The 12,551-nt window shown below is 35.8% G+C and overlaps 1 protein-coding gene across 2 annotated transcripts in view; it reads right to left on the reverse strand.

Annotated features, from left to right (window-relative positions):
- LOC121415378 (39S ribosomal protein L22, mitochondrial-like) overlaps positions 1–12,551 on the reverse strand; it is a 47,823-nt gene that overhangs the window by 17,095 nt on the left and 18,177 nt on the right. For both annotated transcript variants that reach the window (XM_041608571.1, XM_041608580.1), the window contains exon 4: positions 9,845–9,914. In XM_041608571.1, the coding sequence (XP_041464505.1) occupies positions 9,845–9,914 (70 nt within the window). The remainder of the gene's footprint in view (positions 1–9,844; positions 9,915–12,551) is intronic.

Genomic DNA, 12,551 nt, shown 5'->3' on the forward strand with positions numbered 1-12,551 from the left:
AATTTTTTGTGACTATTTTTTTTACTAATTTTTTTGGGCTATATTGTCGGGAAAAATTGTTAAACATTATTGGAGTGCAGATAGAGTTGAAAAGCTACATGTACATGTATATGCCAAAAAAGGGGGAAACAAAGTATGGCAAGAACAAGTCCAAAGCTGTAGATTTCATCAATTCAAGCTTGCAGAAAGTGATGGAGAAGAAGTAGAATGCAATGCATAATCTGATAAGTAGAAAAATCAATTTTTCCATGTACAAACCTATGGATTCACAATGCTTCTAACAGAACATGACATCACAGTCTTGAGGTTTGTGAAAATTACATGAATACCTTTTTTTCGAAGTCCATTTTGGAGCTAATTTTAAGCAAATCGCTTATCTGGTAAACTGTGAAAATGCATAAAATGCATAAAGCTTGCACTGCAGTGTTTAGAAGTTTTAATAAGCTTTGGATTAGAATATCAATTTCAATTTTGGATTTGGTCAGGGCCTAAATACAAGAGGGCTGTTGATTTTATGGGGTGTCTCCGCTTTGATATGTGCAAAAGATGGATTTAAAGAGAGCCCCTGACAAGTGTTGATCCAACAAACAAGCATAAGTATCAGCGACCTGTTGATCTTTTAGATTTAGTTTTTTGACCTTATAAAAAACATCTTTGCTCTTGGAAAATTAATGCCTAAAAATCATGATCACAAAAATACTTGTATCAACATGATCATTAATCAACTAGCTGTTGATTTTGAACCTACTAGTATTCTACAATTTAAAAAGACAATATTCTTTACATTTGATTTTGACAAGGAGTGTGTTTAGAGCAATCGTATGTCTAGATTATACTGTGCGTCTAGCATAGAAATCAAGTTGCTACATCTTAAATCAAGTTGCAGCAACTTGATTGAAGTTGTAGCAACTTGATTGTGCAACTAATACTGTTAAATATTATTAAAATCATCAATACAATAGCATTTGTTTACCCAAAAAAGTATTAAGAACTTCTTACAGAGTACTTCCATTGTATTTTGATTGTGTCCGACCGTGATGTCCGTCCGTGGTGGAAAAATATGTGCAATTCTCTCAGAAGTTTGATATTGGTTAAGAATTCAATATGCTGAACATAGAAGCTAACATACCCGAGTGTTAGTTGCATTAACAATTATTGGTCCATGTAAAGCTGTTTAGATAGAAACAATAAAAATGTACAAAAACTCTAAAAACCACATTTCTATCATGTCCGTCCGTGATATGGCACATTTAGTGGATACCTATGTTTGTAAGTAACCATGGCAACAAACTTTTTTTATCATTCAGCATACTTTGTCCTACCCTTCACTATAAAACACAAAGGAACCTTGTTCATCTTATTCCTAATTTGTTACAAGCCTTCAAAACTTTCAAAATCTATCAAATGTCCGTCCGTGATGAACCGATCATGCTCAGCATTTTATGACCACCACCTGTTTCCAGCTATCAAAATCGCTGTCTAACCCTTAACTTTCTCTTTATGTGGTTTTTACAACGACCGCCCGGGGTGATTGTTTACACAAGCTCCTTTCGGCCATTGATCGTCACCGATCAATCACTGGCCCTCTTTCTACCAAAGACGGTCATGTTTTAGCCCCGATTGCCTACAGGTATCACAGGCCTAATTCATTCCCCATAGACTCATGTGTTAAATTGGCACCTTAAAAAATTCATAAAAAATAAGGATGAAATTCGGGGGTCGAATGTTTACTACCAGTGGATAGGATATATATCTGGCAATCCATATCTGATCAGAAAAGGGTCCCTCGACCGGCTCATTTTAAAAATAAATTGGCGTGTTTGAAGACACCTTCGGGGGGAGCAGATTCATCACCTCAAACAGCAAAATAGCCCTAATCCTTCCGCCAGTGAAAATATAGTCCAAAATTGGTGACATTTCTTCCAAACTTGGGAAAAGGAAGTTCAGTAATTACCAAAAATAGAATCAGTGTTAGATGGACAATCATATGCATACACTTTGTCAATCAGCCATATCAAAATAAAAAAAAATAGCAATGGGTTGGCTCGAATGAATACCTATGGCCTGCCACTAGTGATTAGGCCCGTGTAGCCTAAAGGGAAAGTCCCTACATTACCTAGAATGCAATGCACAATTCATATCCGGTTTTTCAGTACATGATTTTAGGCTGTATATAATGTGCGATTGTCGTCTGACCATAAAAATCCTGTTAAATTTCATCAATCCTGTGGAATTTTACGCCCAAATGAAAATCAACTTCTGACCGAAGGTAAGCGCTACTATGGACATCAATATTGTCCGAAATAGATGCATTTTTAACAGTTTTCTGCACATCTCTCTGTCAAATTTCAACTGCGTCTTTGCTGTAAATACACTGATCTGCAAGGTGAGGTCAATGCATTTCATGTGAGGTTATTTGCGATGTACGGAAAAAAAAGTTTATGCACGCCTGTTTTGTTTCTGCAATCATTTTCAAAGCGCTAACGTTCGCTGCTGTGCGTTGCTTTTGATAAAAGTGAACGAACAACATCGCAATTGGTAGGAGCAGCGCACGATTGATTTCTGCTGTCCATCAGTGATAGCGTGTTATACGACCGGCTTGATGGGCGTCAGCTGCCAGCGCTCTGTTTATAAAAGGATTAGCAGTGACGGTCTTTGGCCCAAGGGAGGGGATTCATTGAATGTCCACTTGTGATAGGTCCATGGTGCAGATAAGGAGAAAAATCAGCTCACATTACCTACAGCTATTTAAATCACCAGTTCATCCATTGTGACGTCAGCGCGCAGAGTATAAAATATGCGCAGAAACATAACTGTGAAAGAAACGTCCTTAAATGAATAAATCTTCTTCACAAACCTTCCAAGTAATAATACCAAGTCATACACTGTAAAAACATACATATTTCATTTTCTGATATAACACTTACACAACTTTGCTATTAGACATTTGCAGTAATAGGCCAAGGTAGTTCCTAAATTTATTGAACAGTTATCATTCTATGCATAGGTTTTTAAATTCACTTTGCATGAATTATCTAAACTTACTTCTAGGACATTTGCATCATAAGTTGAATATCATAAAAAGCTGTGATATTTCTTCAGTTAATTTATTCATTTTAAATGAATGGGAATCCTGATATGAAAATGAAAACTTTGTTTGAATGTTAATATAATATCTGCATGTACATTTTCAAATTGAAATGTTGGTCTATCTCTGGGCCTATCATCCAGTATCATTTCCAAACTTGATATTGAGGTGGCATGCTTGGGGAAAATAGATATCACAATAAAGAACAAGTGGAATGCCTCTGGCTGTCTCACCTGCATCATGCGATTCAAAACAGCAGCAGTGCTGACTTTGACAACTGAGCATGATCGGTTCATCACGGACGGACATATGATAGATTTTGAAAGTTTTGAAGGCTTGTAACAAATTAGTAATAAGATGAACAAGGTTCCTTTGTGTTTTATAGTGAAGGGTAGGACAAAGTATGTTGAATGATGAAAAAAGTTTGTTGCCATGGTTACCTACAAACATAGGTATCCACTAAATGTGCCATATCACGGACGGACATGATAGAAATGTGGTTTTTAGAATTTTTGTACATTTTTATTGCTTCTATCTAAACAGCTGTACATTTACCAATAATTGTTAATGCAACTAACACTGGGGTATGTTAGCTTCTATGTTCAGCATATTGAATTCTTAACCAATATCAAACTTCTGAGAGAATTGCAAATATTTTCCATCACGGACGGACATCTCGGACGGACATCACGGACGGACACAATCAAAATACAATGGAAGTACTCTGTAAGAAGTTCTTAATACTTTTTTTGGTAAACAAATGCTATTGTATTGATGATTTGTACATATTTTGATAATATTAAACAGTATTAGTTGCACAATCAAGTTGCTGCAACTTGATTAAGATGTAGCAACTTGATTTCTATGCTAGACGCACAGTATAATCTAGACATACGATTGCTCTAAACACAGTTCTTGTCAAAATCGAATGTAAAGAATATTGTCTTTTTAAATTGTAGAATACTAGTAGGTTCAAAATCAACAGCTAGTTGAATAATGATCATGTTGATACAAGTATTTTTATGATCATGATGATTTTTAGGCATTAATTTTCCAAGAGCAAAGATGTTTTTTTTAAGGTCCAAAAACTAAATCTAAAAGATCAACAGGTCGCTGATCGGCTGATCCTTATGCTTGTTTGTTGGAACAACACTTGTCAGGGGCTCTCTTTAAATCCATCTTTTGCACATATCAAAGCGGAGACACCCCATAACATCAACAGCCCTCATGTATTTAGGCCCTGACCGAATCCAAAATTGAAATTGATATTCCAATCCAAAGCTTATTAAAACTTCTAAACACTGCAGTGCAAGCTTTATGCATTTTCACAGTTTACCAGATAAGCAATTTGCTTAAAATTAGCTCCAAAATGGACTTTGAAAAAAGGTATTCATGTAATTTTCACAAACCTCAAGACTGTGATGTCATGTTCTGTTAGAAGCATTGTGAATCCATAGGTTTGTACATATGGAAAAAAATGATTTTTCTGCTTATCAGATTATGCATTGCATTCTACTTCTTCTCCATCACTTTCTGCAAGCTTGAATTGATGAAATCTACAGCTTTGGACTTGTTCTTGCCATACTTTGTTTCCCGCTTTTTTGGCATACACATGTACATGTAGCTTTTCAACTCTATCTGCATTCCAATGATGTTTAACAATTTTTCCTGACAACAATATAACCCCAATAATGGCCAAACAAAGATATCACAAAAAATTGTGAAGAGTTGTAGGTTTATTCCATTTGAGTTCTGAATAATTCTCAGAGCCATTTTTCACTGCAATAGAAGCTAAAATTAAATTCATAATCTGCTCAGCAAAGTTTCTCATTTGCATATATGAATCTTTCCACAAGTATTTCACTCGTCCGTCCGTGATGAAATTAATGTCCGTCCGTGATCATTTTTGATTGATTTATTACATGTATATGCATAAAATGTATGGATTTTAGCTATGTTAAAATGAAATGATGTACAGTGTCCAGTGAAAATACTTCTACACACTTTTATTTCTGTTTCTATTCTGATAAAGAATAAAAAGCTGAATCCATAGACATCTAATAAAAATGATCACAGACGGACATTAATTTCATCACGGACGGAAATGTTAACATCTACAAGGAAAGTTTACTTTCCATATTTTTTTCCTACTAATTTATGTTTGATGATAGATTAATGTTCAGAGTGCAAGACCATTAAAAAAAATTAGAGTAACTTTGAAAACAATGAAACTAGAGTGAAATGAATTTGAGTGAATTAACTTTGTCCGTCCGTGATGAAATTGATGTCCGTCCGTGATCATTTTTGATTGAGTTTATGATATGGATAAAATGTATGGATTTCAGCTATGTTCAAATAAAATGATGTACAGTGTTTAGAGAGATATCTCTAAACCTTTTTATTTTTTATTTCTATTCTGATAAAGAATAAAAAACTTTTCATCTTTTTTTCCATCACGGACGGAAATTTCAAAATGGAAATGTTAACACCTACCAAAAAAAATTACTTCCCAATATTTTTTTTCTACTATATTATGTCTGATAATAGAGTAATGTTCAGAGTGCAAGAACATCCAAACCAAATTAGAGTAACTTTAAAAACAATAAAACTAGAGTGAATTTAATTTGAGTAGAAATGTCCGTCCGTGATGAGAGGTAGCAGCACCCCCATGAATAAAATGTACTATTCCGGTACTTTCGGAATCATCAATCTTCATGAAACTTAGGTTTTTGAAACCTGAGATATCAAAGATTATTTTAAAAGCAAATTTGATGAAAGTACCTTAAAAAAAATTTTCACCTCAATGCGAACCCTTAACCGATCATGCTCGACTACTATTATATAACTCACACAAGATGTTCAGTGATACTTGGGTACTCTAATGTCCACGTTTTATGAACTAGACCAATACACTTACAGAGATATAAGTATGATGGTAATTCAACAAATACCCCCAACATGGCCAAAGTTCATTGATCTTACATGACTTTTGACCTTGATCATGTGACCTGAAACTAGCACAGGATGTTCAGTGATACCTGATTACTCTTATGTACAAGTTTCGTGAGTCAGATCCATAAACAATCAAAGTTATGATGGTAATTCAACAGATACCCCAATTATGGCCAAAGTTCTTTGACCTTTGACCTTGGTCATGTGACCTGAAATGCGCACAGGATGTTCAGTGATACTTGATTACTCTTATGTCCAAGTCTTTTTTAACTAGACCAATATACTTATAAAGTTATGATGGTAATTCAACAAATACCCCCAATTTGGCCAAAGTTCATTGACCCTAAATGACCTTTGACCTCAATCATGTGACACGAAACTTGCACAGAATGTCCAAAGATACTTGATTACTATTATGTCCAAGTTTCATGAATCAGATCCATAAACTTTCAAAATTATGATGGTAATTCAACAGATACCCCCAATTTGGCCAAAGTTCATTGACCCTAAATGACCTTTGACCTTGGTCATGTGACATGAAACTCATGCAGGACATTCAGTGATACTTGATTAACCTTATGTCCAAGTTTCATGACTAGGTCCATATATTTTCTAAGTTATGATGACATTTCAAAACCTTAACCTTCGGTTAAGATTTGGTGTTGACGCCGCCGCCTTCGGAAAAGCGGCGCCTGTAGTCTCACTCTGCTATGCAGGTGAGACAAAAATGACTTGAAAATGTTAATAAGTTGAAGATTACATTTTTTTACTATAAAAATAATTCACAATTAAAAAAAAGGGAGATAGAAAAAACAAGTGGAATGCCTCTTGCCATCTCACCTGCATCACGCTGTTCAAAATAGCAGCAGTGCTGACTTTGAAAACTTGCACAAGATGTTCAGTGATACATGGTTACTCTTATGTCCACTTTTTATGAACTAGACCAATAAACTCACAGAGATATGATGGTTATTCAACAAAAAAACCCAATTCGGCCAAAGTTGATTGACCTTTGACCTTGGTCATGTGACCTGAAATGCGCACAGGATGTTCGGTGATACTTGATTACTCTAATGTCCAAGTTTAACGAACTAGACCAATAAACTTTCTAAGTTATGATGGTAATTCAACAGATACCCAAATTATGGCCAAAGTTCTTTGACCTTTGACCTTGGTCATGTGACCTGAAATGCGCACAGGATGTTCGGTGATACTTGATTACTCTAATGTCCAAGTTTAACGAACTAGACCAATAAACTTTCAAAGTTATGATGGTAATTCAACAGAAACCCCCAATTCGGCCAAAGTTTATTGACCCTAAATGACCTTTGACCTTAATCATGAGACCTGAAACTTGCACAAAATGTTCAGTAATACTTGATTACTATTATGTCCAAGTTTCATGAATCACATCCACAAACTTTCAAAGTTATGATGGGAATTCAACAGATATCCCCAATTCGGCCAAAGTTCATTGACCCTAAATGACCTTTAACCTTGGTCATGCGACATGAAACTCATGCAGGATGTTCAGTGATACTTGATTAACCTTATGTCCAAGTTTTTATGAACTAGGCCCATATACTTTCTAAGTTATGATGTCATTTCAAAAACTTAACCTCAGGTTAAGATTTGATGTTGACGCCACCGTTCCCGTCAGAAAAGCGGCGCCTATAGTCTCACTCTGCTATGCAGGTGAGACAAAAAGGTAAAAGAAATTATGACATTTATCATTTTCTGAATATTTTGTCAAAATCTGTCAAAAGTAGATTTTTTTTAGTAAAAAAGGGTAATTTTTTACTGGCTTGCTTACTTTGTTCACAACTGTTTAGACATTTTGCCCCATACATCATGTCTGGCCCACAATGATGGTATCCAAATACATGTATCTAAACATGTGTTTCTTGACCTCAATGGGTCCAAAAAGACCTTGTGCTCAGATAAACGACTTCCATTTTCTATGCCGCATTTATGCAGCGACCGTTTAGATCTACAGTCCAACAGTGAATCATGCCGTGTAATCTCACGATTGTGCTCGACTGTCTAGGGTGTATTTTCCCTTGCGATTCCCACAGATTCGTGCTTTGACCGTTTAGATCAACGACTCGTCTAGAAAGACCTGCAGTAGCCTCTGGAGGCACTTCTAGATTTTCGGTAGATTTAAATGGGGTACTGATTAAAAATTGAGAAAGTAATTCAATGCACAAGATTTGCACCTAATTTGTGGCATTTTATTTCATTACCATGGCAATACAATTTTCAACACGTATGAAAAATGTGTCTTGCACATCTTTACCCCAAGACCAAATAATGTGGTCCAAATTTCAAGAGAATTTGTTAAAAATTTAGAAAGTAGCTCGATGCACATGATTTGCACCTTACTTTTGGCATTTTATGCCATTACCATGGCAACACAATTTTCAACACGAAAAAAAGATGTGTCATGCACATCTTTACCCCAAGACCAATGTGCGGTCCAACTTTCCAGAGAATTGGTTAAAAATTTAGAAAGTGGCTCGTTGCGCATGATTTGCACCTAATTTTTGGCTTCTTATGCTGTTAGATGGCAATGAAATTTTCAACACATACAAAAAATGTATCTTGCACATCTTTACCCCAAGACAAATGTGTGGTCCAAATTTCAAGAAAATTGGTTGAAAATTGGCAAGACTTGCAACGAACCGACCAGCCGGCCATACACCGATTCCTTCAAACTTCGTTTGGCGGGGTATAGATATCTGAAATCTCACACTTTTGGAACAGCGTACCCAGGGGTCCCAATTTTGGGTCAAAGTTTGTCTTATTAGGGTTCGGGGGGGGGGGGGGGTTCCTTGGAGGCCCCCCTCAACCATTCACGTAATATTTTCACTGCAAATTTTTTTTTACCGCACTGCTTGCTGACTTTATTTTCAAGTCTTACGTAATTTTTTAGACCAGTTTTGTGTCACCCAGGTACGAAATTGCAAAATTACGCAACATTTTGTAAGTGCATTGTCAGACAAAAAAATGCTCCAAAACGTGATTTCGTGTACAAAGTCAACGCAAATTGTGTTTTCAACCAAAAATCATAAATGTATGATCGTTCTTAGTTTTGGTCTAAATGTATTTATTTTATACTGTTTATGATCTCAGAAGAGTCCCAAACAAATTTTTTTGAAAAAAGGGAAAAACAAAAGGTCAAAAAACAAAGAAACACATAAGAAATTGCAAAAAAACATTGTAATACTTAAGAAATTGATCTGATATCACATTTTTGTTCATGTACACTTGCTAAGAACACCACAAAAAGTTTTCATACTAAAACTTAGTACATTTGGAGCTTTATTTAGGGAGTTAGAGGGAAATGTGATTTCACATACTAAATATTACTAATTATGCATATATTAGTATAAACACTTAATGTCAATGTGCATGAAATAAATTACTATGAAATTTTGTAGATTAGGTCCCAGAAACCTGTGTGCCAAATTTTGGCACGATCGCACCATCAATGGCCGAGATCTCAGGGGGAGGGGGAGGGGGAGGGGGGGGGCTGGGATGTTCGGCCGCACCAAAGCCCTGAGCTGGTGCGGTCGCCTCTGCAACAAGGGTTTGACATAATGTGGTGTCAAACCTTTTCTGTTGTGTGAGTTGAACAAATGCATTAAATACAGGTAGGGCCCCTACGAGATTTTGCTCCCAGTATACATCTATCACTTATTATTATATTACTCCATTTGAGGAATTTTAGGGATGATCTGGGCTTGTGATTAGGCTAAAATCACATGTCGCCCTCAAGTATTTCCAACACTGTTATAAACTCACCTATGTGTAGATTGGACTTGAATTCAACATTGTGATTTTTCACTGCTTCTTCTTGGGCTTCAAGAAGGGCCTGGACAAATGAAAATGATATCATTGAAAGCAAAATATTTGGGATCACTTTTCATCAGGAACCTTATTGAAATCTGGCAAAATCTGCAAATGCACCAACTCACCGTATGTGTTTTTTGAAACTTCACATTTTTGCCACATATTCCAACATGTTAAATCTTATAAAGCCCAAAGCAAAAATGAAATTGCCAAATCGTATTATAACAATCAAATCCTTACGAGCTCCTAATTTCCTTCATTTCATTTACATTATATTGATAATTATTTGCTGCACGTCCACCTGTCCCGTTTCAGTTCAAGCTCAATATCACATTAGATATATGAAGGAAGATTTCTTTAAATTTAGAGCATGAAGATGAGATTTTGGAGAGTTACACACAACAGAAGAGGAACATTTAATAGACTATGTCCATTATTTTAAATAGGGTGTATTTATTCTTCACATTCAAAGACAGAATCAGCATTTTCAAACAGCGTTATAAAACGCTGATCAAATGTGATTCTGAAGTGCGGTTTATACTTAATTTTTACAGAGGTGAAATTACGATTTGCAGCTGGCTTGATATTGTAATTTTTTGTTTAGCAGGAAAGCGATGTGAAACTGGGCGTGCCATTTTTCAGTATTTATTTCTAAGTGTTGTTATGGTTGACTATTATTTCATCTTTAATCTTTTGTTGCATGGATCTAATTGGCAAAGCCGTAGACTTTTCACTATGGTGAGGATAATGGCAAGTCCATGATAATTGAAAAGAATAAAACAATAATAGAACTAGATTTTAATTTGTAATGATGACGAATTAGATGGTCTATTGTAGATAAATAGATGGATAAATAGACCTATTTAAACAGATTTAGATGTGATCTCTTTGATAATCTTGATCACAGATATCACAAGAACAAATTTTTGACCATGACCAAAATGGTTATTACAAAGGTGATAATAATTGTGAATGGATGATTATCAATGATTATGATGATAGTGATAATTCTCATAAGACATAAATTACAATAAGTGAAGTTTGAGGCACGTAATAAACATTGAAATATTCCTCAAAAATTTCAGACGATTTTACCGAAATGGGCTCCCTCAAAATTGCGCACCGGCGACTTAAATTTCACAGCATAGTTTTTACCAGAAAGTTCATCGATGATGTTTTTTATTTACAAAATTCATGTAAAAAATTTCCACGCAAATTTTTTGCAAAATTTATATAAAATCCCCACAATTTTTGAACTAAATTTTAAATAAGGTTCGGCAAGAATTTCAACAATGCCAGTGGTTGCAAATTTCAAAGCATTTACTTAATTCATTGTTGATTCTTTAAAAAAAGATGTAAAAAAAGTTTAATGTTTAATGTTCACTTCCATAAAATTTATGAAAAGTTTACAGAAAATAGAAAGATTAAATGAGAACAAGGTTCGAAATTTAATATTTATTTCATGAGTAATTTGGAGGGAGAGATTACAGGAGATCACGCCCGCGCATGCGCAGTCATCATTCAAAGCTTCAAATATGACTCATGATAAAACAGCAAGAAAGATTAAACTAAAATGAGAACAAGTTAGAGCTAATTTCGCCCTTGAGTAATGGGAGGGAGTGGGGGGCCTGTAATCTCTCCCTCCAAATTACTGATAAAATAAATATTAAATTTCAAACTTTGTTCTCATTTAATCTTTCTACTTTATTTCGTAATTCTCCTGGAGAAATTACAGGAGATTTCAAAGCTCAGGAGGCATCTTTGATACCAAAATTACACCAAGTCACAACCCTGGTGTGAACACAACATAACCTCTACAACCGAGTATGAGGCACTGCCTGACAAGGAGGCTGAGAAGTCACTTTTCTGATCCAAAGCCTTATGGTAGAATTGTTGAAAAGTTTTCTCATTAGTCCATCCAGCCTGTCTGAGAATAGCAGCAATGGGAACTTCTGACCTCTCAGCTGCTGACACCGACGCAGCCCTCGTGGATTGCGCCTTATTGAAATCAGTGTCTACCCCAGCTGCAGCTAGCTTCACTTGTATCCAAAGGGAAATGGTTTGTTAACTTATCCTCCCATGAGGCTTCTGATAGCTGATAAAATGGAACTTTTATGATCCCCTCAGACGTTCTGTTCTTCGAACATAATGTTTTAGATAATGAAGAACACACAGTCGTTTATCTAGAGGGTAAGCTTCCAATGTCATATCTTCAGTGATATGCCCTGGTCTGTCTTGTTTAGTAGTTGACCAAAACAAAACATAGCTCCACTACTAGTATCTTTAAGAGTCATATGCTCAATGTTTAACTGGTAAAGCGACTGCACCCGCTGCTCTGAGGTTAGTGCTAAGAGGGTGACATTTTCAGGCTCAAGAGCTTGAGGCTAAGGGTTCTCGCAGGTGCTAGCTTCCTTAAATGGTTCAACACTAATTTAACGTCCAAGATATGTTAGTGTACCTGGGTTTGGGTGGTCGAAGTTGAAAGGTTCCTTTCATGAAGTGGTGTACTAATAATGAGTTCCCACTGTAAAAGGACCATCTAAAACTAACAAGTGGAATGCCTCTGGCCGTCTCACCTGCATCACGCAATTCAACATAGCAGCAGTGCTGACTTTGAATACTACTCTAACTCGCACAAGATGTTCAGTGATACATGGTT

Source organism: Lytechinus variegatus, chromosome 1 (genome assembly GCF_018143015.1).
Source record: "Lytechinus variegatus isolate NC3 chromosome 1, Lvar_3.0, whole genome shotgun sequence".
In the NCBI taxonomy this organism is placed as follows: Eukaryota; Metazoa; Echinodermata; class Echinoidea; order Temnopleuroida; family Toxopneustidae; genus Lytechinus; species Lytechinus variegatus.